This window comes from Vanacampus margaritifer, chromosome 1, assembly GCF_051991255.1.
Source record: "Vanacampus margaritifer isolate UIUO_Vmar chromosome 1, RoL_Vmar_1.0, whole genome shotgun sequence".
Taxonomy (NCBI): domain Eukaryota; kingdom Metazoa; phylum Chordata; class Actinopteri; order Syngnathiformes; family Syngnathidae; genus Vanacampus; species Vanacampus margaritifer.
In genome coordinates this window covers 15,744,957-15,772,031 of record NC_135432.1, presented here as the reverse complement: position 1 = coordinate 15,772,031, position 27,075 = coordinate 15,744,957, and the positions used below count along the sequence as shown (strand labels likewise).

The following is a 27,075-nucleotide window of genomic DNA, read 5'->3' as shown; positions in this document are numbered from 1 at the left end:
CACTTAAGTGTAGTACAAAGCTATTTTTCCCCATTGCTGTTTTGTATAATTTTGTGATTAAAACAAACAAAACTAAATCACATGGGAGGGATTGATATTGTACTTAACATTTTTTTTTTTTAAAACATTTTTGTTTCCATTATTGGTTTGATCTCTTTTTCTTTTCTTTTTTCGAAGTAAAAGTAGATGTTCGTGAATATATCATTTTGATTAAACACACAAGATAGTCAGTCTGCTTTCACGTGGAAAATAATAACTGCTAAATACTGATAATAGATTATATGTTGATTAATCCATTATTTTTTCCACCCAAGGGTGGGGGGTGTTTCCAGAACCCCATTATTAATTTCAATAATATGCAAAAAATATATATAATTGTAGGTCTAGTAATCGCTAATTATTACATAGGTCGCGCCTCACCTTACAGGAGGCTGACATTTCGCCACCATCTTTCTGCTACGCATACTCAAAGGAGACAAACCTCGGGAGTGTTACAATTAATGGTAAGCTTGCAAAGTGTGTGGTCTCTCCGCTGCACTAAAGTACGCGTGCTTCAAAGTGCACACATTTCGAACATAGGCCATTGCGTTATAATTGTTCACCACTAGATGGGGAAAAAAATCTACACACTGCCACACGCAACACTAATGAGTCTTTCAGTTTAAAACAATTTAAAAACAAATTACAATGTTTAAGCCATCATGATCATTCTGTGTTCTCCACTCTCTTCTCATCCAATAGACTAACCAATCTTATTGTGTAACGTATATGTAGACTTGATTCAAAGAGGATAGCAATTGGCAAAAACAAACTTGTGAGGAAAACGAAGAGGATTTATCCCAATGGAGCAGAGAAAGCGTGAGGAATATGTTATTTAAAAAAGAAAATAAATGTATGTATTTATTTAATCCAAACTATTGTTATTGTGCCGCTTTGTCCACCAGATGTCACCGTACGGCAATGCAACCACACTGGGAATGCTCTTACTTTGAAGTCAGCCGCCGAGAAACTTTTATTTTGAAGCGCCACGGCACGCAAGGAGGCAGAGAACAAACTAGAGTCTGACCAGACGACCGCGCTCTAGTACAGTAGCCGCTACCAGCACACCGGTGTCCGGCCGTGGGGCAGCCAGTATGACGGGGAACAAGTTGAGCTCCGGGGATGCTCGACGGTAGCTAGTCGTCGTATACTTCGACGGACTACACGAACGGTTTACGCCGGCCGGGCTTTTCACCTTCCTTCACTGGAAGCGTATTGGACGGATTCGGCTCTTTGGGTCCCGAGCGGAGGTTCGCGGCGAAACATGAACAAGAACCACCGAGTGCCGAGCAACCGTTCTCTGAGTGCCGTGGAGGTGAAGAGTAAGGTGATTATCACAACTTGTGTCCATGTTCTTTTTTTGGGGGGAGTTGTTGCTGCTGGTACTATGACATCTTCCACTCGAGGCTAATTTAGCTCGGCTAAAGTATAAAGTTGTTAACACAAATGAGCAAATGTACGATCGTGCAAAGTTAACCCGAGGTGGTTGCTAACTCGCTAGCATGAAATGGTGGGAATAACCGTGGCTTGGACTCGCCGCGATAAGTTTTTGAAGGTGTTCGCTTTGGTGAGTAATGTCACCTGTCACTACGTCCTCGAGCTTCCTCCCTCCAAATATTGACACACAGATCATGTCGAGTTTACATTATGGCGCGTTGACTTAAGTTAGAGGGCGTTATTTTTCAGGCGCCTATGACATGCTAGTGAAACTAGCTGGCTCAGTGGCTGTTTTTCTGGAGCGCACAGGTGTCTTTGGGCCCGCAGGGTGCCACCTTCCACGGCAGGCGGTCTCACCTTGGGCGAGCAGGGCGGACGCAGGTTCTTCTAGCTAACTTTTTTTATGGTCAAAGAACGCATTAGACTGTTACGAATGAACAGATGAACCCGAGTCAACAGACTAAAAATAAAATAAAGTACCACTACATATAAAAAATGTTTCCCTATTTAAATGCCATTGATCCATTTCAGCGCACAGAAAGAAAAAAAAAACATTACAGTTCTTTTTGTTCCATGTTTTTAAATAAGAAAAATAGCACTGTATTGTATAAAAGAGAATTAAAGAAAACATGCATGCGAGTGTCTGGGCGTGAGTTGTGGCCAACAGCAGCCGCTCTCTAGTGTTCTTATTCATTTTTTCTGTGTTTGACTGTTTGTCCCGTTTAATAAATGGCTGAAGCAGCAGGCGGGACAGTACCTCAATTGCTCATTTTTTGTTTGCTTTTTTCACTTCACTCAAGCAGCAGTGTATCTGTGCTCCACCTGAAACTCAAATTTTGGCCCACAGCAAAAAAAACAAACAAACAAAAAAACATTGATCATGGCTCTTTACTTGAACTACTTGTATGTAGGGGCTTAGAACTATAAATCAAGATCCCACTGTTAATGTATTCAGGGCTACAACTAATGATTTCAACATTCCAAAAACATGCATGTCACGTTCTTTGAAGACTCAAAATAGCCAATTACTGTGATTGTTATGTTTGCCTATACATGCCCTACCATCGTCCGACAGCCACCAGTCCAGGGTGTATGTACCCCACCTTTCACCCAAAGTCAGATGACTCCAGCTAATACGTGACCCCAATGAGGACAAGCACTAAAGAAAATTGAGGGATGGATGGATAATACATTCTCATTTTCATTTGTATTGTACTAATTATAATGTCATAATTAACACATTATTTAAGTACAGTACATTAAATTTACATGTAAAATCAATCAACCATTTAATTAGATAAATTAATAATGGATAAATACATGTAAAATATAATTTATATAAATAATTTAATATAAAAAATGCAATTATTTTGATTTTAAAATAATTAAAAATGTTACTTCATTATTTAATTAACCAAATGATTGCTAAAAGAAGTGCTACCAGTAAATTGTTAAATGTACGTGTATACATTTCTTTGTCACTCATTCACAATAAACCAATTATTTAATGAGATAAATTAATGAATACTAGGGCTTCTCGATATTGAAAAAACATGTGATATAGTTGCTGAATATTTGGTCAATATTGATATTGTTGCAGTATTTAACATGTACCTAAAGAAATTACATTTTTATTATCGAATGAAAGAATAAAAAAAAAAATCATGTGGCAAAATAAGCAAACTGTATTCTTAGTTAATTGTAATTACCTCTTGAAAATGTTCAACTATTGGATGGTGGTGCATATTTTATTTAGCGTGTGACTGGTCAAATTCAGATAAAAGCATAAAATTTCCTACCAAACTTATTGCATGTCTTTGCAATATGCATATTGCATGGGCCAATATCACGATATCGATATGTTTTCAATATATTGTGCAGCCCTAATAAATACATTTTAATTTACAAAGTTTAGCAAAAATCAGTGACATGAATGCACCAAATATTACAGACTCTCAATAATGTAAATGCTTGGTGCTTGATGTATAGAACGGAGTGGGCCATATACGGACCACAAGCACAACTTTGCCCACCCGACCTCTACGCTAATAGTAAAACTAGTTTTGTTTTTAAACTGCAGAAGTCACACATTGAAGTTTGAACACAATTCGTTCCTGTGAAGTGTTCAAAGTCCGAATTGTTTAACCTACGAAACATTTTTTCACATAGGAAATAATGTAAATGCAATTGATCCGTTCCCAAGCTCTAAAAACAGAAAATTCCTATTTTAATTTATATTTATGTAAAAACATGTGCAGTATTTTAAACAATAAAAAATGCCTTACCTTTTTTGTTGTGGTGTGATGGCATCAGTGGATGATAAATGCTATGTTAATGCTAGCTTTAGTTCAGTGCTGAGTTAGTGTATTTTTCATTGGACATATTGTTAAGACTACTTAAGGGTCCTTGTGCACTGTTTATCGTCAGGCACGTTGTTGAACAGCTAAGTGGGGTCCTTGTGCAGTATTTACGGAAGTAGTTAGAACGGCGCGATAATCTCTTTCCTAATTCCATCATGGTTCGTAGCACTGTACGTTTTTCTGTTCTGCCACTGGAACTGTTGTGTTTCTTTGGGCCCATGGCGAAGAAAATTGTCATGGAAAAATCAAAATGCACTTGGGAATGTACGGCGCTCCTCCGGGAGTATTCACCCGCTGTGACTGGACACAAAACAGCGCTTCGTCTCCACTACCGCAACGTGAGCATTCGACATCACTCGGCTTCACTCGGCTACCCGAATCGGTCAAGGTATGTTCGGGTTTGCTTGAGTGTTCAAACTCCGAGAATGAGGTCAAACTCCGATGCATTTTTTTGGTCCGATTTTTTGGGGGGGTCGAAGTCCGATTTATACGAGTTCCGAGACGTCTGTATTTGTCTTTGAGGCCTAACTCAATTGCACCCAGTGGACACTTCATTGGGTCCAGTCAATATGACCATTTTGTGCGTTGACAAAATGGGTCGGAATCTGATCAAACAAAACAGTCGGATGTAGTAGTATACGTTAGTATGTGCTTTTTTGTTGAGCAACAATTTCTTGCTAAATATTATGAAGGGACATGGTATTTTATTGATTATTGACTTTTTAATTATTTGTATAAAAATACAGTATCGGGATCTCTGAAGTGCCTGCCCACTCATCAAGTGAGGAAAAAACAACAACAACCCTCCTTAAATTTCCCTGCCTAGTTTTGAACATGTCTGCAAAAGACCGTTCTGAATTTCCATCCCACTGTTACTGAATAGAGTACAGCCAAGGAGTGCAAATCAAAGAGGAGTTCAGATCCTGGCTCTGACCTTCCCGTCCCGTGTGGAATTTTCATGATCTCCCCATGTTTGCACTTTGCATGGAGTTCCTCCAGGACTTCAGCTTTAAGCTTATCATGTGTGTTAGATTTATTTGAGAGAGTTGTCATTGTCCAAAAGAAATTAGGCAAAGATAGCTTTTGTCAACAATAAAGCCGCAAAACATTTCAAGGTCAAAGGTGGAGCCAACCTTTAAATTTTTGAGTACTTGCATTACTGTTATTCTGTTGTCGTCATTAATCTTAAGCAAAATAAACGGGTTTAGTTGCTCTAACATACACGAGAGGAGTTATTACTTTGTTAAGAGAGATTAAAAAACAAAACAGAAAAAAATCATTAAATGCATATCAGTGCTTGTTATTGTAGCAGCCCTGTAAAAGTACTATGCGATGCCATTTTAGAAAGATGCATTTGTTTGGGCAGGAGCTTTATTTGTTGGCTCTTTTCAATGATTCCACTGTGGCCAATTTCCTCAGTGGTTTAATTGTCACTGATGCTGTTGTGATGAAAGAAAATTAATTTAATTGACACTCAGAGAAGTGGATTTTTTTCCCAATGTGATAGATACCAGAACCGGTAGATGGATACTTTTATCTCAACATGTATGCAATTGTGTATCTTTTCTCTCACATTTGGCAAAGGCAGCAGAGAGAAAGCCATCTTTGATTTCAGTGGAGGCTAACAGTAACCACAACACTTAGTAGTCCTCATCAGCACTTCCAACGGGACTCTGTGCTCACTAGCAGGCCAATCTGCTGCCTTCAGATTAGGCAGCCATTGATCCAGTAGGACCACACTGATGACCACATTAGTCAGAAGACCGCTACGTGTTGTAGGCTGAGCGCACAGCCTTCACATTACTGCATGGCAACCGCTCTGTCGGCCTTTTTTCCAGGTTTAACTGCCATTGTGAGGACCTGACTTGAAATTGTGGGGACATTTTGGTGGTCCCCACAAGTTCAGACCTCTTTTTGAGGGGTCAAGACTTGGTTTTAGAGTTTAGGTTTGAATTTTGTTATGGTTGAGGTTAGGCTAAGGAATAAGGGTAGGCAATCATTTTTGATGGTTAGGGGAAGAGGCTAGGAAATGCATCATGTCCATGAGATGTCCCCACGATGATACAAAGACAAGTGTGTGTGTGTGTGTGTGTTATTTGCAAAGAAAACAAAAAAAATGCATCTATTCACAGTTGTTGTGTTTAGGCCAAAACATTAAAGATATTAATTTGCTACCATCTTGGGAATCTTGGGAATCACCTTGTGCGCAGTTATGGTAAAACTGATTGTTGCTTCACTTCTGATGCGGCTACTAAATGGAGACTACTTTGCTGTTATAATTTTCTTGTATTCCTCAACATTTATTATTGTGTGCAAATGCCAAAAGGTAACTTTAAGGGCTTAATACTACTGTTTGTGTAAAGGGTTAGTGTGCATTTTGTTTTGCCATGTGTCACATTGCTTTGTGCTAGTATGTTTAGCTTAGTATGCTAGCTAATACTACTGTGTTGATGAGCAGTTACGTATGGAGAGGGAGGTTCGACGAAAGAGACAGTTACTTACACCGATGCCTTTTGATTAATGTGCATTGTCCTAAAAACAACAGCAGCAAAAAATATGCTTCCAGCGTGTCTAGTTAACCCCAAGGACAACGTGAACAGTCCACAGGTCTGTTCTAAAAATAGCTCACCAGTGATACTGACTTGATGAGAATTAAAACTGAAGAAAATTGGTCACATTTTATTTGTATTTATTTAAAGTTAACATGGTACACATTTCTTAATGTACCAAATAGTCTATATTTTGTTTAAAATTAAAATGTGTGTGTTCAATAGAGGAGAACATTTTTTTTGTCTGACTCTGAACTCTGAAGTAAAAAAAAAAAAAGTAAGACCTGCAGTCACTTTCCTTTAGCCACACGCATTGCTGGGTAATTGATATTAATAATTAATCACACGTGGTGTGTCATATGGACCATGTGGGTGGATTGGATGGGCTTGTAGACCTGCAGCCCAGTCTGATGCTGTATTAAGATATGTACTTACAGTGTATAGTATTTTGTCAGTGTATCATGAAATTCGGACTGTGAATCCGCAACTGTTCTCGCCAGCTCGAACCTTGAAAGTAGCAAATGTGACAAGAGGCTGCAGGGTTCTACGTTAACAGTGACACAAAACTTCATGAATACAATTAAATCGGGACATAAAAAAAAAAACAATATTTTGAGTTTTATCCACTTAAATTGATCAATCGTAATTTATCTTTTTACCGTTACATCTTTTCTACCCCACCACAGTTCGGTGCAGAATTTCGCCGTTTCTCTCTGGATCGCTCAAAGCCGGGCCGCTTTGACGAGTTCTATGGCCTCCTGCAACACGTGCACCGCATCCCCAACGTAGACTTGCTGGTGGGCTACGCCGACGTGCACGGTGACCTGCTGCCCATCAACAATGACGACAACTACCACAAGGCCATCTCCACTGCCAGCCCTCTCCTCAGACTCTTCCTGCAGAGGAAAGGTAAGAAGAATGCACGCAAAAAAAGGGGAACAAGTTCCACCTGTTCATCCTGGATCCAATTTCCTGTTGAAATGCAGACTTGAGTCTTGAGCTGAAGCTTGCAATTGAACACTTGAGAACTACGGAATTGAGAAGGAAAATGTTATTTTGTTGCTCATTTGACTGCACACTGCTGATGGAGGAGAATACGGGCAATAACAATATATTCACATATATACTGCTGGCTTGGGTGGGTCGCGTCAGGAAGGGCATCCGACATAAAAACTGAGCCAAACAAATCACGAGAGTGACAAACTGTAGTGAAGTCTTTTCCCCAATTTGTTCCTTTCACTCTTAACGTGTCAAAGCACCTCTCCCTAGATAGATCTCCTTTTTATAGGGGCGAACTGTAATTGTCTTTACTACCATACAATGACAATCTGCGATCATGGGATGCTACTGTTCGTGGTTAACAACTACCCACCAGCCCAGCACTAACTCAAACTCTGTCGCTAACCAAAACAGCAGAAATTACTGCACTATGTGTCGGTCTCTTGTAGGGGTGTTAGAAAAAAATCGATTCGGCAATATATCGCAATATTACAGCGCGCAATTCTCGAATTGATTTGATATGCGGCCGAATCGATTTTTAAACATAATTTTTTTTAATGGGAATATTCAACAAAACGTATTACTTAGGGTTAGGATTTACACATTAAGCATGGAAGAATGTTATATTAATGGAACATGAAGCCTTAATATTTTATTTCAGTGCTGTTAAAACATGAAACAGACCGCAACCTGTTTGTTAAATGCAGTGGCTCAGTTATAAGCCTGAATTTTCAGATTAATAAACAAATCTTACAGTGTATATGTACAAGTACAAGTTTACTGATTAGTATTTTCCAAATTTGAGTAATAATCAATTTATAGGTTCGTTTCGGAATTAATCGGTATCGAATCAAATCGTGATACGAATCGCCAGGTACTAGGCAATTCACATCACACCTCCTAGTCTCTTGCATTAAACTGTGCAGTCTCACTGGCTGCCACACAGTTATTGAACATTAAATGTAGGTGCAGTATTAAATAGGGCCCGACTGATGTGTATTTTTTTAGGCTGATGTCGATACCGATTCTTGGCAGGAAAAAAATATAGATTACCGATTTAATCTGCAGATTATTTAGAAATACATATTTAATGCATAAAATTAATTTAATGCATCCATGGTGTACACACTTAAAGTGAGTCCAGAAGAAAGTTGCGATTGAATTCTATTAGAATAACTTATTTTTTACACATTGGGAAGAATCTGTGCCTTTGCGTAGTGTTATTTTACCTGTGGGCATTTGTGTGTGAATATTCGTTATTTGAAGGAAAAAAAACTTAGTCACATGTCAATGCTAACTTCCCGTTAGCATTTGAATGGGAGCCTACCTTCACTTTTAGCATTAGTGCTAGCCTACTTTTGTTTTTAAAACAAAGCATGTTTTGTATTTAATTATACATTGGAAGTAAGTCTTATCGTCGTGTGTTTAGTTTTACAGTTAACTCCTACTTGGGTGTCATTAAACAGTTTAAAAAACGCTTAGGGACAACAGAAAAAACAGAATAGAATAGTTGCTAATGCTACGCAAACAAAATGGTGCATTCAGGGTACTTTCACAGTGCCAGAAACTTCGATTTTCTTCGATGATAACGTTAAGGGGAAAATAATAGGCCACTTGGCCCCATTAATTGATTGTTTTGGTCGATGTTTGACAATAATCAGTGGGCTAGTATTAAAGTTAGCGGTGACAAAAATGAAGACAAACACTATAGGTAATGGATGAATGAATAGGTGAGTCACTCATTGTGAACCTGTTCAATGCAAAGTTTTGTTCAATTGTCCGCATGTTGTTGTCTAAGCAGTGCCACTGTGCCATATGACCCTATAGAAGCTAAGCCACTTTGTCATGAAGGAGATTAGTTGGGGTCAGTGTGCTGCGCTGCGTGGGACCGTGTTTCAATTACACGCTCCAGACATGAGCACCACGCTGGGCCCCTGCTGCTGCAGCTCCGACATGCGCACACACACACACACAAAACATGGCCGGCACGCAGTTGTCACATCTGTCACAAGCCCTGCCTTTCAGGAACTGTTTCACGACACAGAAGAAGCACCCCTAAACTACTTCACTTGTAATCATTGAGAGCAGTTGGTTAATGCTAAAGAGGCTCTTTGGATGCAGTTTTAATTAGCTGCCCGGCACTACCCATATATGCTGTGGTGACACTTATGTGGATCTATGCTGGGCTAGTGACATTTAAGTCAGCTCAGTAACTTTGTTGTGTACAATGTACACATCAAAGCACAATTCATTCCAGGAGGCCCGCCACGTCAATTTTATATGGCCCACCAGTGCTTATCAACATGCCAAAAGGCGATTTTTGTTTTAAAATAATATTTAATATTACAATTTTTATTTTGGCCACTTTTCCACACAAATTGATCAATTTAGCTTTTTACAGCACAGCAGTTTTTTTTATTATTAAGTTCCCAGGGTCAACTTTGTGCCATTATGAATTGTGCATAATACAAATTTTATGCTAATTTTGTCGAGAGTAAAATTTGAACACGAGCAAACAGGCCCAATTGCCATACTTCGGTCTTTTGTAGGACTTCATCAATTGAACCTACTTCATTCTCCGGTGGGCAAAGAAGGCTCTGCAGCCTGTTGGCAGACGTCTGATGAATATTATTTTGGAGATATTTACTTTTAATGTTGTTGTCCAATCATTACCATATATATCACGGTTCCTTTTTTTCTTCAGAAGTAATATCGGCAGAATGATTTAGAGCGAAATGTATGATGTTCTTATCAGACATTCAAATGCATTTGGATCTTTTCAGAAGCATATTTTTGAAATTTAGAAAACCTCTGAAGTACAACGTGTCCTTGAAGAAACAGTCCTTGCAACAAATTGATATAAGATGGTTATAAGATAGTTGTTGAGTATGTACATGCTTTTAATAGTACAGTAGATGTAAGAAGGACCAAAAGTGCCTAAATTAAATAAAGGAATACACCATTAAATAATTAAATAAATGTGTCTTGGCATAATTAAATGTAATTTATTAATTAAAAATGTAATTAAATAAACCAATAACTAAATAAATGTCATGAAATAATTAAATGTGTAATTTATTAATTAAATATGGAATTAAATAAATAAATACAAATCATTAATTAATTAAATTACCTACATATACGTATATATATATATATATATATATATTTCATGGTCCTGTGTTGCAGCGTTCCATTTATTTATTTTATCTGTCAAACTCGCCCGTCAAAGTTAGTGGGCGGGGCTAACGCCTGATTCACTCAAATCTTGTCTAATCGACTGCTTCGTCCTAAAGAGGTTAGAAACATGGAAACTAAGCTGATGGATTTTTTTTTTGCTGAAATAGAGTGATCAAGGCTTGTTATTGTGCAAAACCAACGTCAAAATAAAAGCGATATTTCTACTATTTCGCTAAAGTACAGTTTTGACTTGTAGGTGTTTCCATTGAAGAGTGATTTGCTTCTGAGGCGTAGTTCTCGTAATGTCCCGCCTCGATGGCTCCTCATGAACGTCACGAAAATAAATAGCATGCGTGTATAGAGCCGCGGCAGAAGCAATTCCGACACAAAAGCGAGTGGCCCTGTACTTCCTGCTTCCTTTTCTTCCTTTTACCGTGCGGGGTCATGTGACTGCAGGAAATGCGGGGAAAAAAGTGACTTCTCAAAAAGCACCTGATGAGAGTGTAAATCTGACCTATTGAGGTGAATAGCGCCACCCAGCCTATCGAATTGTGTTTACTAGCTACTCACTCTGCATCAATTCATTATTCGGAAATGAATTTGTCTTGACTTGGTGAGCCGGGTGACCAATCAGGTGTTAGGACCTGCCCACCAAACTTTGATGGGTGAGTTTGACAGATAACATAAATTCATGAAACACCATGAAATAATTAATTAAATAGAGAAATAATTATATATATAATTACAAAATAATTGAAGGTAATTTCGTTAATTAATGACACATTTATTTAATTATTTAATGGTGTATTCATTTATTTAATTTTGTCACTTTTGATCCTCCATAGAGATGCAGCAGAACATTGAAATATGTTTTATGTGACCTTACCAAAGCAAGTTGTGTTGTACTGCGATGTATCCGAGTTTTAAGTTTTTAAGCAGGTTTTAAACACTATTTAGACTTTGAACCCTTGTGGGTGATTATGTACAGGGTGGTTGGATGGGATGTGAAAGGCTATTATTGCACAAGAGTGGACATTTGACAAGCCTGCACTGCACTGCAGGCCATATTTGTCCCTTTGCCAGTTGTGTGGCGTCCTGCAATTAAATGATATTTGCTTGTCGTGTGTGAGCTAGCATCGTGTCTCGGCACCGTAGGTTATTTTGGGATTGTACCTTCAGGGCTATATTTAGAAATGTTCTGTCTCTGATTTTTCGCTCTTCTGCTGGTCTGCAGATGTTTGGACAGAGGGATGTGTGAGTGTGTGTGCACGTTTCAATAATGCGGCCATTGTTTTATTTAGCTGTGCATTGGGAGCTAGCCTGCTAGTTTTGACGTGTCATACAGCAAGTAGCAGCGTGTTATAGCAAAAAAAAAGAAGAAAAATGCTTTCAGCTCACCCTGATATGGCTCTGCCATCATTTGCTTACCCTCCAAGCCAAGCCCTGCACTCGTGAACAATGACTCAGTGGCCATTGTGCCAGCCATGAGGTGCCCGCTGTTTACCTGTTGTCATGGCAGCAGAAGAGAAAGGCACGTTTACAGATGGATTGAAAGTGCCAAAGTGGTTTTTCAAGGTTTAGAGGAGCTGCAAAGCATGTTGGGAACTGCACTTATCAACATTTGGCTCTCAGACAAAAAAAAAATATTCCTCCAACATTAGTTGTTGTTTCTTATAAATTCTATTTGGGCAGTGTGTGTGTGTGTGTGTGTGTAGTAGACACGTTGTAGTAGAACCAGGCAGCATTACCCAATTACATGTGACATAAATGGTTTAAGTGGGAATTAATCTCCTTGTATACATTGTCCGTTCATATTAAAATTGCGAAATTTTGTCATTGAATTGTCCCTTTTTAATTTGACACTTCTGTGACCCAAAGCTAATCAGAGGAATGCCATCCTAAGTATTGTCTCGGTCTGTGCCCGTCATCCACAGAATAAAGCATTACAGTTTCCAAGATGTGCTCCTTGTGGCTGTTACTCACTTTTCATTCTCTGTCAGGGTGTGTGTTTGTTTGATAGTTCATGTAGTTTCAGTCCTTGAAAGGCACACCAGAAAGGTAGCGGGAAAGGTATCAGGAAGGGACAGGAATGTTTGCTTATCCCAGCTGGGCTTGCCGCAGTAATCACTAACCAATGAGTCATCCAGTCCAAGTAAGGGGGCATATACAGTACAGTGGAGAAATGACTTGTTGGACAAAGTCTAAATGTCCCTGCAAAGACGGCTCATGATGTAAAAGTGTGAGCAAGTATCATAATAATTGTGTACGGCAGAAGTCACAAGGAATGTTTTTTAATTTTGGCCTTCGCATTAAAGTGGGGTAAAATAATAACATCAACCTATACTATGGTGTTTTCATTTTTTTTCCTATAGAACCTATCCTCAACTATTGCTCAGCTGAAAGACTCAACTATTAATTTGTGTTTTTGTGCTCTTTGTGATGCCTAGCTATTAGGGAGGTAGTAATTGGTCTAATGGAAGTAAGTTGATGGATGAGTATTAGGGGTGGGAATCTTTGAATTGATTTTTGGGTCTGCGATTCGATTCAGAATCGATTTTCGATTAAGAGTGAGTTTTGATTCAAAATGATTTGATTGACAATGATTTTTGCTTCAATCTATAGATGTGCAAGGAATTTTAATGATCTACTCCAGTCTGACTCGCTAATGCTAATTAGCGTGCTACTTGCGGCACTTTTATCACTCAAAAGAACGTCTACACACCGCAAAAAAACAACTTTTATTGGAATAACTTGATTGTGACTTTTTCCTTCTACTCTCTAATGTGGCTACAACTTAACAGTGTATCAGACCGCGTGGAACCACACTGCCCCTAAGTGGCCAAATTGGGTACAACATAAACAGCGGTAAGGTAAATTCCACTGATTGTCACACCCAACTAAGTGGGGGTGAAATTCATTCTCCGCATTTGACCCATCCCCTGAGGGAGCGGTGAGCAGCAATGATTGCGCTCGGGAATCACATGGTGATCTAACCCCCCAATTCCAACCCTTTATACTGAGTGTCAAGCAGGGAGGCAATGGGTCCCATTTTTATAGTCTTTGGTATGACCCGGCCGGGGATTGAACCCACAACCTCCCAGTCTCAGGGCGGACACTCTACCACAAGGCCACTGAGTTGGTTAAGTGTATTAGACCGCGTGGAAGCACACTGCCCCTAAGTGGCCAAATTGGGTACAACATGAACAGCGCTCCAAATAAAGGCACACACAGACAAAGGCAAGACAGTATAAAATAATTTAAATAAAATGGATTTTGGGACATTTAAAATCGATCCTGAATCGTACTAAATGAGAATCTGTTTTTTTTGCACACCCCTAATGAGTGTGTCATGGAGGAGCTAAGTTTAGCCCAGGTTGTTGGCGCAAGTTACGGAAAGTTTGCTGCATGTGGGTTTCTATTAGGCTGAAGCCAACAAACGATGGAATTCTCGTTACTTGATGACAATGCTTGCATTCACGGGTTGCGAACGAGTGACGTGCACACTATTGTCCTCATACTTCCGGTGCTTTTTTTCCCAAAATCAAATAATCTGATGAAATGAGTTTGAAATGGTATTAAAGTGTTTGGGGATCAAGGGTGGGTGATATGGGCAAAAAAATAAATAAATCAATAAATAAATACATTTTTTCAACAATATTTTGATGATATTCTACAAAAAAAAAAATCTTGTTAATCTGCCCTCTCTTCACAGAACAATTTTGAATAATAATGTTTTTGAACAACAGCTCTTGTTTATATTTTAATTTGCTTAATACATCTTCTGCAAAACATTTTACAACGATACTATACGGCAACATGATTGTTTCCAGGCTATGTAGGGTGTTTTCATTGATTTTTCTGAATATTTGTCAATTGCCGAATGTCTTTTCTTATCCATAATAACACATCTGCTAAATGATAAATGGACTGCTTTTTATATAGCGCTTTTAACTACTGGTACACCATATGGTGCCCAAAGAATGGGGGGGGTTTGGATGTTATGTGTGTGTGTACATTTTTTACATTTTTGTGTATATAAATGATGGTGATGGAGCGAATATACTGAGAGAGATCCAGCGTCCTGCATCTACTGTAATGACAACAAATGCAGCTGCGATCTTTTGACAGGCAATTTCCGAAGTTGTCCTGCACATAATACACGTGATATAGTCGCAAATGTAGCTATGATACTGAATACAAGTGTGTAAAAACTGAATATTAAGCCAATGTGGAACATCCGGTCAACTTTTACACAACTGCGGCGTTCATGAGGCATTGCCAAAGTTGACTTGCTTTGCCAATGACAGTGTGCTATCTCAATGCAGTGAGGGTTTTCTGATTGTGTTCGGCATCTTTACTTATCTTTTCTTCAGCGGTAGTCATACTCGTGGAGTCGTAAAGTCACGCAATCCCCCAGTGCTTTTCACGCCAAGCGTGTTCCAGCACACGTTACGATGTTATTTTGGTCTTGTCAACCCCAAATAATTTCCAGGCTAGGAACGTGGAATTAAGTCTTGCTATTAAATTAGTCACTAAAACGACACTTCAATTCCGTGTTTTCACTTGTAAACTCTTCCGTCCCGCTTCCTCGCGGCTGGCACCGCCGCCGAGTCATGTGACTGAATCCTGCCTGCTGATTTTCAGAATGAAGACGGATCACTTCCTCCTCTGCCGTCTATGCACGCTGATACGCCAAATGAGAACTTTCATCATGTCTTCCTAGTTTGCAGCCAATCAATTGAGCCATTTGCCCCCATATAGAGATGGTATTAAAACTCGATAATGTAAAATTGGACATCGTGAAAGCCAAGTTGACAATAATATTGATGACGGTGATTATCGGCCACCCCTATTATATCGGCAGTTCTAAACATTTTGGGGGGCGTGAATCACTCCCTCCAAACTCCAAGATGGCTCCTGACATGCTACACGTAATAAGCAAGGGAACAGTGGATTCACAGCACCCTTGGAAGGAATGTGTGGAGGAGGAACACATGTTCGGGCCTAATAGGAGTGATGGACTACAGGATAGAAAGTAAAGGAGAGTCAACATTATTAAAGAGGGTGTTCATGTATGAGGCATTGTTTAGGGTAGGCAAGTAATTAGAGTGGGGAGAGGAGAGCAAGTGCAATGTAAGTGTGATTGGGGGGAGAGAGAGAGAGAGAGGAGAGCGGGAATAGTATTAGTGAGGGAGGAATGTAGAGTGAGGCCCAAGCTGGGGAGGGTGGGAGAGAAAAGAGAGAGCAGAAAAAGGGAGAACCGAGGGGGTGCATTTTGGGTGGAATGTGGCCAGTCTCAGATCAGCTCTGCAGGCCAGATTAGACAGGACAGCAGGTCAGACCGGACCCTCGCTGGAGAGCCTGGCTGCAGCCAGAGGGGGTACTTTCTGACCGAGACTGGGGGGGGGGGGGGGGTGAGTTGTTGAGAAAGAACGCATAGACCAAACGTTTTACCCCCTGAAACCTGGCTCCAGTTGCAGCAGGACAATTGGAGAGTGTGGCTTTGACAGAAAGATGGAGGCAAGGGGGCTCTCCTTTATTGGGCCTGTCGGAATTTCTCCGCTCAGAGTTGATAAAGAATAGATGAAGGTAAGAAGCCAGAAACTGGGTGAGGTGGGTCAAACTTGGTCAACACGCCAACATGCAAAGGGGGGGAAAAATGAAGTAAAAATCAAGAAATGTGGCGTGTTAAGCAATGTCCTGTTAAAATTCGGAAGCAACTCAACTCCTTTTGCCCATCTCCTGACTGATTGATTACATAAAGGAGAGATATAATCCAATTTCTTTCTTCTTCTTCTTCTTTTTTTTTAACACACATTTGAAAAGCAGCTCTCAAGTGTTTTAACATGTCTTTGACATGCTTTTGTCAAAATGCCCCAAGGATCAAGAATGATAAATCTCATTATGTATCATTTTTCTCACCATGGTCAAATTGGTTTGTTTGTCTCAAGCACCGTGCCAGCCCTCATCCCTCCATATACTGATAAACCATTGACGAGCCTGGCTTTCATTATATTGGTAACCAATAGCTGGATCTCGCTGGTGCGTTCCTGTCGATGTTTGGCTGTCTCCTCCTCGATTTTCCTCGCTGAAGCAGATTCCAGAGTTCTAAAACTCTAAAAACTTCTTTTATAAAACGTACAGGCTGGGTAGAGGCTCTCGAGGCTCTCGAGGCTCTCGAGGACCGAACTTGGAACAGAGTATGGTACTGTAGCATCAAATGTATGGAGCAGAGTAAGTACCGCCTGTCCATGCGTTTTCAAGTCTTAGGTCTGTCTGGTATGACATCACAAAAATGCTAATATCACTCACCCCACATTGACAAGCAAACATTATGCCAATATTATAAGAAGCTCATGCTGGTAGCACTGTTAGCTAACACTGATCTGTACCAGCACTGCAGCTCAGCGTAGCTTTTGGCTTTGACGCTATAACATAAACATTCTATGAATTCTGAATCCTCAACATTAAACATACAACCATTTTCAAGACTCCTTGTCACCTTTCAAAGTGTCGTCGTCTAAACTAATGGCCAAATTGACACCATTTTCACCAGATTTCAATGTTTAAATTTCAATAATCTGTTCAAAGCCCCCAAAGCTCTAATTATGTAATCACTCAAGAGTGATGAGAGTGATTGTGAATTTATGAGTGGAGCTATTTAAGAAGCAGCCTAATGATCAGAACCACAGTCTATTGAATTAAGGATTTAGTAGAAAATTCATCAAACTGTCAGCAACTTGGCACATGAGGATTCTGGCTGGTCTCGCCCCTCGCACAGTTCATAACCACTCTTTGTGTTTTTCATTTTGTCCCCATTTGGCCTCGCCACTCCTCGGATCTCCATCTTTTTTCCACTTATGCATCCTGCCTGATCTGCAACATTTAAGGTGCCATTAATCTGGGCTGTGAGGACGAGGTACTGCATGCTCGCCCGCACCAGGACTAGCAAACCCATGGGAATGTACTCCTTTTCAGCGTTTATCACCTCTACACGCTTCATTCCCATCCTCGGTCAGCATTTGTTATTTTTGTGCCTTCGCGTCTCACACGTCTTGTGTTTTGCACTCACTCTGCTTTTTCTCATCTGCACAAGCTCAAACTGGCAGACACGCACATGCAGACGCGCGCGCGCGCACGCACACACAGGCGTTGTAACACTCTGTGTCAGGAACACCTCGGCACTGACTGTAGTGAGCGTTCAGGCTTGTCATCAACAAACCCGACTGTTTCCAGAACACCACAACCTTCAACTTCTTGTCTTTATGTGTATTTGTTTTTCTTACTCAGAACGAAGCTTGCCGTGAGTCATGTTTTGATACGTTGGACTACTTTCTCACACGCACACACACACACATAATTGCATTACTTTCTTTAAATGCTCATATCTCCTCCAATTCAACTCCACTTAAACCAAACTGTTTATTATGATTCAGTTCCCTATGCAGTTAATTCCATTCTCAAAAGTCATGCAGGATATTAACATGACTAATACCATATAACTTCCAGGGTTGAAACAGACTGGCACAATATTCACTCACTCTGACCAGCATATTTACTAGGGCCTAGGGCTGGGTTATTTTTTTATTATTATTTTTAAATCTAATAAGTGATATCAAATCTATTTTCCTTTTTGAGCCTGATATTGATTCATAAAACAATGAATCGATTATTTTATTATCTCGGCCTATTATAGCCCTTCCAACATCAGTAAAAATCATCGGCAAATTGGCCAATTTTGATTTGATTTATTTTCCCTTCATGTACACAATCATTTACGATGTAGTACACAGCTAGAAATGATGATGTCACTATTTTACACACACCCTAAAATCCATCCATCCATCCATCCATTTTCTTGGCCGCTTTTCCTCACAAGGGTCGCGGGGGGTGCTGGAGCCTATCCCAGCTGGCTTCGGGCAGTAGGCGGGGTACACCCTGAACTGGTTGCCAGCCAATCGCAGGGCACACAGAGACAAACAACCACACTCACAATCACACCTAGGGACAATTTGGAGTGTTCAATTAACCTCACACCCTAAAATCATTTTGTTATAAAAAATATATATATCAAGACACACAATCTCAACCATACTATTGTGAACTGAACTGTACGGCTTGTTAAACTTGACGTAACAGATTAGCATCAACTTAACGTCTCCAATTGTGTCATTTGTGCTTTAACTGCGTTCACATCCTTTAAAATCATCTTTTACGTAAGCTGTAGTTGAATTGAAGGATGATGCATGCAGAGCGTGAGAGTAGACCAGAGGAGAGTGGCTTCCTTTCCCAAGGCAAATTTGTCTCTTGACGTCCCTTTTGTGATGGGGAAAAAAAAAAGTCCTTTTAATTCAGAGCAGAGTGGAATGACCAAGCTTGACTAGGTGCACACGTGGTCGTTTGCGGCGGTGGCAGCTCGTCATTTTCTTCTCCAGCGCTCCAACTTCCGTTGCTCATCGCTGACTCTATTCAATTGTGTGGGGGAGCCGGAGCTGCCACTGCATAGTTCGAATACCTGACCTGTGCACGACCATGACGAATGTGCCACTTTAGTTTGAGGTGGGTGGCCACTGGTACTGGGGTCCATGAGCTCTGTCTGTTGTGCACCTTCAGGTGTTGAGAAGCTTCTCAATGCTTGGTTTGAAACCCGTATTCACCCGCCTTCATTTTCAATTACACAGGCGAGGACTGGCTTGGATGTCCAAGTTCATTAGTTCAAACACACTGTGACATCATCTTGGACACGTCCTAGTCTTGCTTCAAATCGCTTACATTTTGGGGGGGGGGGGGGGGGCTCTTTCTGTAAACTATTGGAAAATTTAATTGAAAATTTTAATTAAGTCATCTGTGTTAGGGTTATTGTTTTTCAATTTTCATTATAGTAAGTTTTTATTTCATCTTGAGTTTTGTTTTGCAGTAAAAACTAAAAATATTTTTAAAAACAAATCCAGGTTATTTGTAGCACTCCACAGACTTTGAAGTATAATACGTGCAGTGCTGCTGCTTCTAAAGTTAGATGCATCACAACTTTATGGTCTTAAATGTCGGATGGTCTCGCTTTCCATCCCTTGTTTGCCAAATTGCAAAAGCAAAGTGGATTTGTGGCTTGAATTCCTGTGGAGTATTTCACATAACATTATACAAGTCACTTGCTTTATCTTGATTCATATTCCGATAGATGGATACCGTGAAATCCCACAAATTACATTTTTTTTTAAATTATGTATAAAATACAAAATTGTCCCACCGTATTATACACAGAATCATAAAAATCCCCCCCAAAATTATACATTTTAAAGGGGAATTCAATCCCCCCAAAAATCTTGACAATAATATGTTCTATACATCCCCACTAGTCTAAATACGGTATTCTGTTTAATATTGTGTTAGGCAACAAAATCCAGCATTTTTTTTTAATCAATATCAGAAGGCGCCAGGCGGCGATTTGGCCACTTGCTGTCGAGTGAAAATGACATCACAGTTGCTCAGATCTCGAGTAACAGCCAATCACGGCTCAGCTTCAGAAAACACTGAGCCCTGAGCAACTGTGATGTCATCTTCAGTCGACAGCAAGTGGCAAAATGGCCGCCTTCGGAGATGGATCAAAACGGCTGTTTTTTTGCTGCATAATTGCTTTATTAGTGATTTGGCCAATAGTTGCCAAATTTGAAGAGACTGCTTCAAAATAAAATACCTGCTGATGGATGCCGACACCTAGTGGAAATGTCCCCCAATCCCCCCCCTGAAAAACACAATTGAATAAACAACTGTATGTTTATCATTGCATCAACAATATATATCAAATGATTGAGGGGTCCAATTCTACAGAGCAGCATAATGTGTATTGTCCACGATCAGGTGCAGCTGTGCTGTCAAGATGCTGTGTATGGTGCTCTATTTAAGTGGATACTATTTAAAGAATGTACTTGAGGGGCGGTCTTTCTTTTTTTAGACTTTCAAAGAAACTGAAATGGAAGAATAAAAGTGGAACAAATTGATTTAAAAGTTGGGTCTTTGTTTAAAAATATGAGGCGCAGACACAAAAAGGGTAATTTGTACAAATAAGGAATAATGTTTTTTTTTTTTGGGGCTCTGGAGCAAAAAATTACACTGAATAATTACAGTAATATCTGTTAAATGAGCAGCATACGTTGAAGGTCAACCACAATTAGTTCAGGGGTGCACATAGAGGAGTTGGTGGGGGGTACAAACGCAACTACAGAAATTGCAGCATTTGAACAGCTTCACCCAGATTTTTCACATGGAGCCAAAGCAATTTTTTTAGTTTTTATTGTAAGCACAATAATTCAGACTGTTCAAACTGCTACTGTTGCACTTGTCTTCCTTATCCTGAAAAGAAGACCAACCAGTCAGACACCACTGAGCATTTTGTTGTTGTTGTTTTTAACACACCCCACACGTCCGTTGTCAAAAGGATGTGGTGGGAGGCTAACTTTTAACAATTAGTCTACATCAGTGCAAACCGAGGCACTCCAATGCATTAAACCTTCAATATTGGCTCCAGCAAAAGGAACAAGAACCGCGCCATCAGTGAACCCGGCACCCTGTTGTCAGGTCTGGCCTTTCACATGCAGCAGCACATAGAGTGGATGTGCAGCATGAAAAGGACGTTACGTAATAGCGAGATGAGACTGTAGCGTGCGCATGGCTGTACTACATGAACAACACCCACCTTTGCACTTCTTTTTTTTTTTTTGGCACGCTTTATGGCGCTGTTGATTTGTATTGGCATGTTTTGACAGAAAAGACTGGAACTTATAGATACAGCTGTTAATATTTAGCTGCTGCTGCTGTCTTTCTAGTTAATTAGTAGAGAGCGAACTTCCTGCCTTTTCCTACCTTTTCACCTGCTCTGCTATTAATATGTTGCCATACCGGGTTAAAGTCTATAAAAGCTCATTGATGACAACCCAAAGAGCTGTGTTGGGTGTTGCTCCGTAATGTGCTTAGGCCACTTAAAAAAAAATAAAAAATCCAACAAGTACTTTGGACTACTGACAACAGCTGACTGACTTAATTTCAATGTATCTTATTGACAGTTGTCTCATCCCATTCAAAATCCGTCCATTTTCTATAGCCCAGATCCTGTTCAGGGTCATGAGGGAACTGGGGTCAGACCCTGCTGATTTGGGGTTAGAGGTGCACTACACCCATCAGTAGCCCAATCAAAAATATTTCCAAATATGAACCATGATCTTAAAAGCATAAATTAAACAATTGTTAATTTACCAAATACTCTGAAAGTTCACTAACAATTGTTTATTCTCTGTCCTACCCTTGTGTTCTTTATTTTTGCAGAGGAAGCAGATTACACAACTTTTGGTACCGATTCGCTGACAAGAAAGAAAAACACAGTTCTCTCTGCAGTTCTTCTCCGACCCGACACCAACAGGAAAAAGCCGCCGGTTATCATCAGCCTCCCGAGGGACTTCCGTCCCGTCTCGTCCATCATCGACGTGGACATCCTGCCCGAGACGCACAGACGCGTGCGCCTATACAAACACGGCCAGGAAAAGCCTCTGGGCTTCTACATCCGTGACGGCTCCAGCGTGCGGGTCACGCCGCAGGGCTTGGAGAAGGTCCCCGCCATTTTTATCTCCCGGATGGTTCCCGGCGGCCTGGCGGAAAGCACCGGTCTTCTGGCAGTGAATGACGAGGTTCTGGAAGTGAACGGCATCGAGGTGGCTGGCAAGTCTCTGGACCAAGTGACGGATATGATGATCGCTAACAGTCACAACCTCATCATCACCGTCAAGCCGGCCAACCAGCGGAACAACGTCGTCCGCGGCGGGGGTGCGGCATCGGGCAGCTCGGGGCGGTCTTCGGACAGCGGGGCCAGCTACTACGGTTACTCTTCGTCGGCCGGGCTCGCCGCCAGCTCCTCTGCCCCCTCGCACATCATCCAGAACTTCCCCGTCGGCGAGCTCGAGAGCGACGAGGACGACGAGGACCTCGTAATCGAGACGGGGGACGACACCGAGCCTGTCAGCCGCACGCCGTCTAATTACAGCATGCCGCCGCTGCCTCGCTACGAGCCGCACCTCAACCTGAGAGCGTCCGCCTCGCCGACGCCCCTCGCGGTCAACGGCGCTGTGCTGGCCCGCGGGAGCAGCGGCTCACTGAGCAAGGCCGGCTCCTCCACGCCGTCGCCTGACAGAGCCACGAGGAGGCGGAGTCTCGAAGAGGATGGGACTGTAATAACACTGTAAACTTACCAGGCGCACACTACAGTTGAGTACTTCCACACACGCAGTACGTTTACACGACATTCGCAAAATATTTGAGTCCAGCTGAAGACACAAAAACTCACTTCAACAGACTTCCTTGACACCAATTCAAGCAAATCAGACAGGCCAGAGTAAGATGATGTGCACATGCTATGACTGGGAGGTAGACAAGGAAGAACATCTGGCTTCATGCATACCACTTACTAAAACAGGAAAAAAAACAACTCATTTGTAATCCAAGTCAAGTGTACAGCGAGTACCAAGCAAACAGAGCTGGAAAACTGTCCAAATCACTATTCACGCTAGCAAACTGATACCAGCTAGCTTGTTGATCTATTTTGTGACATATTCGATCAACCAGAAAAAAGCCACTTCTAAGAGGTGTAAAGCAGGCATAGCGCCACCTATGGCAGTGCTTGAAGTCGCAACCTTGTACAAGGATGACACAAGTGGTCCATTTCACAGCTGGAACGGTAGCTGGAACAAACTGCACGTAAACGTACTGAGCAACACTTTGAGAGGGAGTCGCGGACCAGCTATTGACGCAAAATGACTTTGACGGAAAAGCACAATGACATGTAAATATTGTATCTGGACACAAAGCCTATTTAAATGTTCGTACGTCCTAACATTTACACGTAAAACACCACACCTCAGACTGTCGTGCCCACACTTTTGTGCCATTGTGGCACCACGGATGGCTGCAGGCACAACACACACACACACACACACACACACACGCATACACACTAACACACTAAAAGTGTCACTCCATTGAAAAATCTCCCTTCAAATCCGGGTACTGCACCTCTTTCCAAGCCTCCAGAAGCAGTGAGCACTTACCCTTCTTTTTTTTTCTCCCTCTTACGCTTCCTCTAGAGGGCAGAAGTGAGCTTCAGTGCACCCTTGTGTCTTATGAATAGATGAGCGTTTCCCCAGCAACACAACACAAACACGACTTTTTTTTTTTTTTTTAGCTTGACAATCATCCACAAGAATATTACAGCAGTCACTGAGCAAGGCTGCCTCTGCAATAATAATAATAATAATAATGTGTTTTTCAAGGACAAAACCAGTCTGGGCCTTTCAGCCTCTGATTTTTTTAAAAAGCTATTTTAATGGTCGAGAAATGATTGATTTTAATAATTTATGTGAGCTACTGAGCTGTGAAAAAAAATCTCAAATAATCTGTCCTGTATTTATTTACAATACAGTGGAACCTTTGGAGCAATATAATGCATTAAATTAATTTAATGTGTCGGAGGCAAATTTCCTCCAAAAACCCCAAAGATTGAGAATTAGATTAATTTCTACGGCATATTTCTTGCCGTGGCGAAATCGGCTCGTGTTAAGGGCGGTTCTTCACTGCATAGTGTGGGAAACACCCTCCCATAGAGATTCAGAATCTGACTTAAACTGTTCCAGAGTGGACAGATTGTGTTTCAAGTTAATTTCTTACTGTCATACAAGTGAAGAAAAGTGTTTTTTGCTTGTTGTTTTTATTATTCTTTTCAAGATCACATTTTCCTGTGTTCATCATTGGTACACTTGTGTCCCTTTTATATTAAAAAAAACAAACATTTTGTTTCCTTATTGTTATCAGTTTATGATCTCAGCCAAGAAAGCCCCATTTACTGTATTTTTTATTGCTACCGATTAATTCTCCGTCGGTGGCAGCATCACAAAAACAAAAGATGCAAAAACACCAAAGAAAAAAACACTTGTTGAGTTAATGCTTGAAATGCTCTCTGAGATTTAAGTGTTGCAACGCCACTCATGATGAAAGTTGGACCTCCTGCCTCCAAACATTCCGGAACAATTTGGAATCTTTAGGTTCCACTGTTTTTGGGATGATTTCTGTTTCTGTTGCTGCATATTCAACGACAACATTGGCCACACACACAAAACAAATGTAAATGTTTTTTTTTCTTCTGTTGATCGCCCCCATCCCCCCACAGTTGACTGGGATGTGTTTTCATCAGTGTTTCAATTATGTTTTATTGCTGTAAAATCGCATCAAGAGGGAGTAGACATGTTAACAGCATTCCATAAAAGGGTATTTGGACCAGATCGAATCATTTGATTGCAACACTGTAACACACAACCTTGTTAGATTTTTTTTCCAGGCTGTTTTGGTCTCAGCTAACAAAAATAAAATAGAGGCAATGGCGTTCACTGTGTTTTACACTTTACGCTGTGTCCTTGACAAATGGTATGTCGTGTGCAATTCAACATCCTCCACACGGAAGATGAAACGAGAGCAATTTGACTAGTGGTTAGTATGTCTGCCTCACAGTTAGGAGTTTCTGGGTTCAAATCTCTGCTCAGGCTCTCCTGCGTACAGTAAAGTCCAGGGTTTAGCCCGACTCGCTCCAAATCAGCTGGGATAGACTCCAGCTCACCTGCCACCCCAATGGGGAAACGCTCAAAAGAAATGTTTGTCCTGCTTACACACATCTACACACGTTTCAATTTTTCAAAATGACTGTGATTATTTTAGACTGGAAACACTTTTACTTTTAATGTTTGGCCTTGTGTGACACTGTGATGCCATCTGTCATTCCAGCAGTAACAAAACAAAACTAAATTGATTTTAAATTATTGTATTTAACGGCACCACAGGACACTGGGATTGTAACTGCAGAGACTCTGTTATTTATTCTCTAATCATGTCTATTTCTGGAGTATTTTCATTCTTTGTACACTTTTTAATGACTTTTTTTTTTAAATAACCAATACAGTTTGTGTGTGTTCTATTTTGATATCTTTGTTTGAGAAAATCTCATGGTAGATGTATTTGACCACTGGAGATGATTTTTAGTAGCTGACTGTTGTTTTGGCTTAAACAACTGTTTTAATTTTTTGGAAAACATACTATTTTTTTTTCATACTGTGAATTCTTATTTTAAAGAACCTTTTGATATTTGAGTCTTCTTTCTTTTTTTCTAAGAAGTGATTGAACTATGGCGATTGCTTGCCAGAAAAATGCTATGGTTTATATAGATTTGTAATGAAGATTGTCAGTATTTTCATATTGATGCTTTAAATGATGTACATTATTATCACGTAGCAAATGAATACATTTTAAGACTCTATTGGAGCTGTACGAATAAATGTATGTACGCCTGTAATTGTTGATTTGAGGAGGTGGATAAAAATAATAAAGAATAATATCTAGTGGGTGTTGACTGTACTTTTTGCATTCGTTTTGCTAAGCTCTTACGTTCACCAGCCGTTGTTGGTAGAATTAAATTCTGGCTTTTTGGCGCCATCTGCAGGACTTTTGACTTTGCTGGAAGAGCTCGAACGAGCTTTTTCAAACCGTCCGTCTTCTCAAGGTGACACGCCTCGTTTTTGTTTATTTCTTTTACTTCTTAATTCTATTCAACAACGGATGTAATTAATGTTAATATTCTATTTCAAAGGCTTTCCAAACTGTAAAGATAACAAAAATGAAAATAAACTGAACTCACGATTCAAGATTGATGCTCTGCAGGGCACATCAACAAGTATGTGTATAAAAACTAACATTTTCGACTCGTGTATATTTATTTATTATGATATGAATTTCCTTCATCGTAATTTAGCGCACATGCCTAGTAAGTGAATTATGTGCGGATTTTCACAATTCGCGGGCCGACCCGGTCCCTATCCGCAAGTAGCGGGGTTAATTGATCTGACGCGTGATGTTGCCAAACACAACTTAACCAATACTGACAACTTTTAGCCCAACATTATAATAACAAAGGCTAATGCTGGCAGCACTGTTCTCTTATGAGGACAAGCGATGCAGAAAATGGATGGATGGATTTATTAATTGGTCACTTCAATTACTGTCTGTTGTCTATGTAGCCTACAACACTTTGTTACAGCTGCTTCAGAAATAAACAGCAATTTAATTCCCTTATGCAGAGACTTGTGCCGACTAAGTAAATAAAGGTACCAATGTGTAAAGATTTTTATGACCTTACGCTAAATAAGTGCGCTCCATTTACCATTACTGGGTCGCGCCATACATGATGTTCCTTCTGGCAATCTCCCCATGTTTGACACATGCAAATAATAATTGTTGCCATGTTTGTTCTGTAAACTACAATAAAGTAAAAAATATAAAACTGGTTCGCGCCGTTAATTAAGTCATTGCTGTCGCATAAAATTAATTTACAGTAACGCCGTCACCTCGTGTATCTTTCGCAATAAATATTGAACTAATAAATTATAATAATACAGTGTACCCTTATTCTTATCGTATAAGAACAAAAA

General features: G+C 40.3%; 1 protein-coding gene across 1 annotated transcript; it reads left to right on the top strand.

Annotated features, from left to right (window-relative positions):
• Positions 1-1,034: 1,034 nt before the first annotated feature.
• Positions 1,035-25,989, top strand: pard6b (par-6 partitioning defective 6 homolog beta (C. elegans)). Its single transcript, XM_077576550.1, has 3 exons — positions 1,035-1,366; positions 7,072-7,294; positions 21,884-25,989. Exons 1-3 carry the CDS (start codon positions 1,304-1,306, stop codon positions 22,792-22,794), a joined length of 1,197 nt encoding a protein of 398 aa, XP_077432676.1. The 5' UTR covers positions 1,035-1,303; the 3' UTR covers positions 22,795-25,989.
• Positions 25,990-27,075: the final 1,086 nt, after the last annotated feature.

Bases quoted from the DNA above. Each gene is read 5' to 3' on its own strand.
- pard6b (XM_077576550.1), top strand. From the start codon at position 1,304: ATGAACAAGAACCACCGAGTGCCGAGCAACCGTTCTCTGAGTGCCGTG. The intron at 1,367-7,071 runs GTGATTATCACA...ACCCCACCACAG, and splicing joins CCGTGGAGGTGAAGAGTAAG to TTCGGTGCAGAATTTCGCCG. The intron at 7,295-21,883 runs GTAAGAAGAATG...TTATTTTTGCAG, and splicing joins ACTCTTCCTGCAGAGGAAAG to AGGAAGCAGATTACACAACT.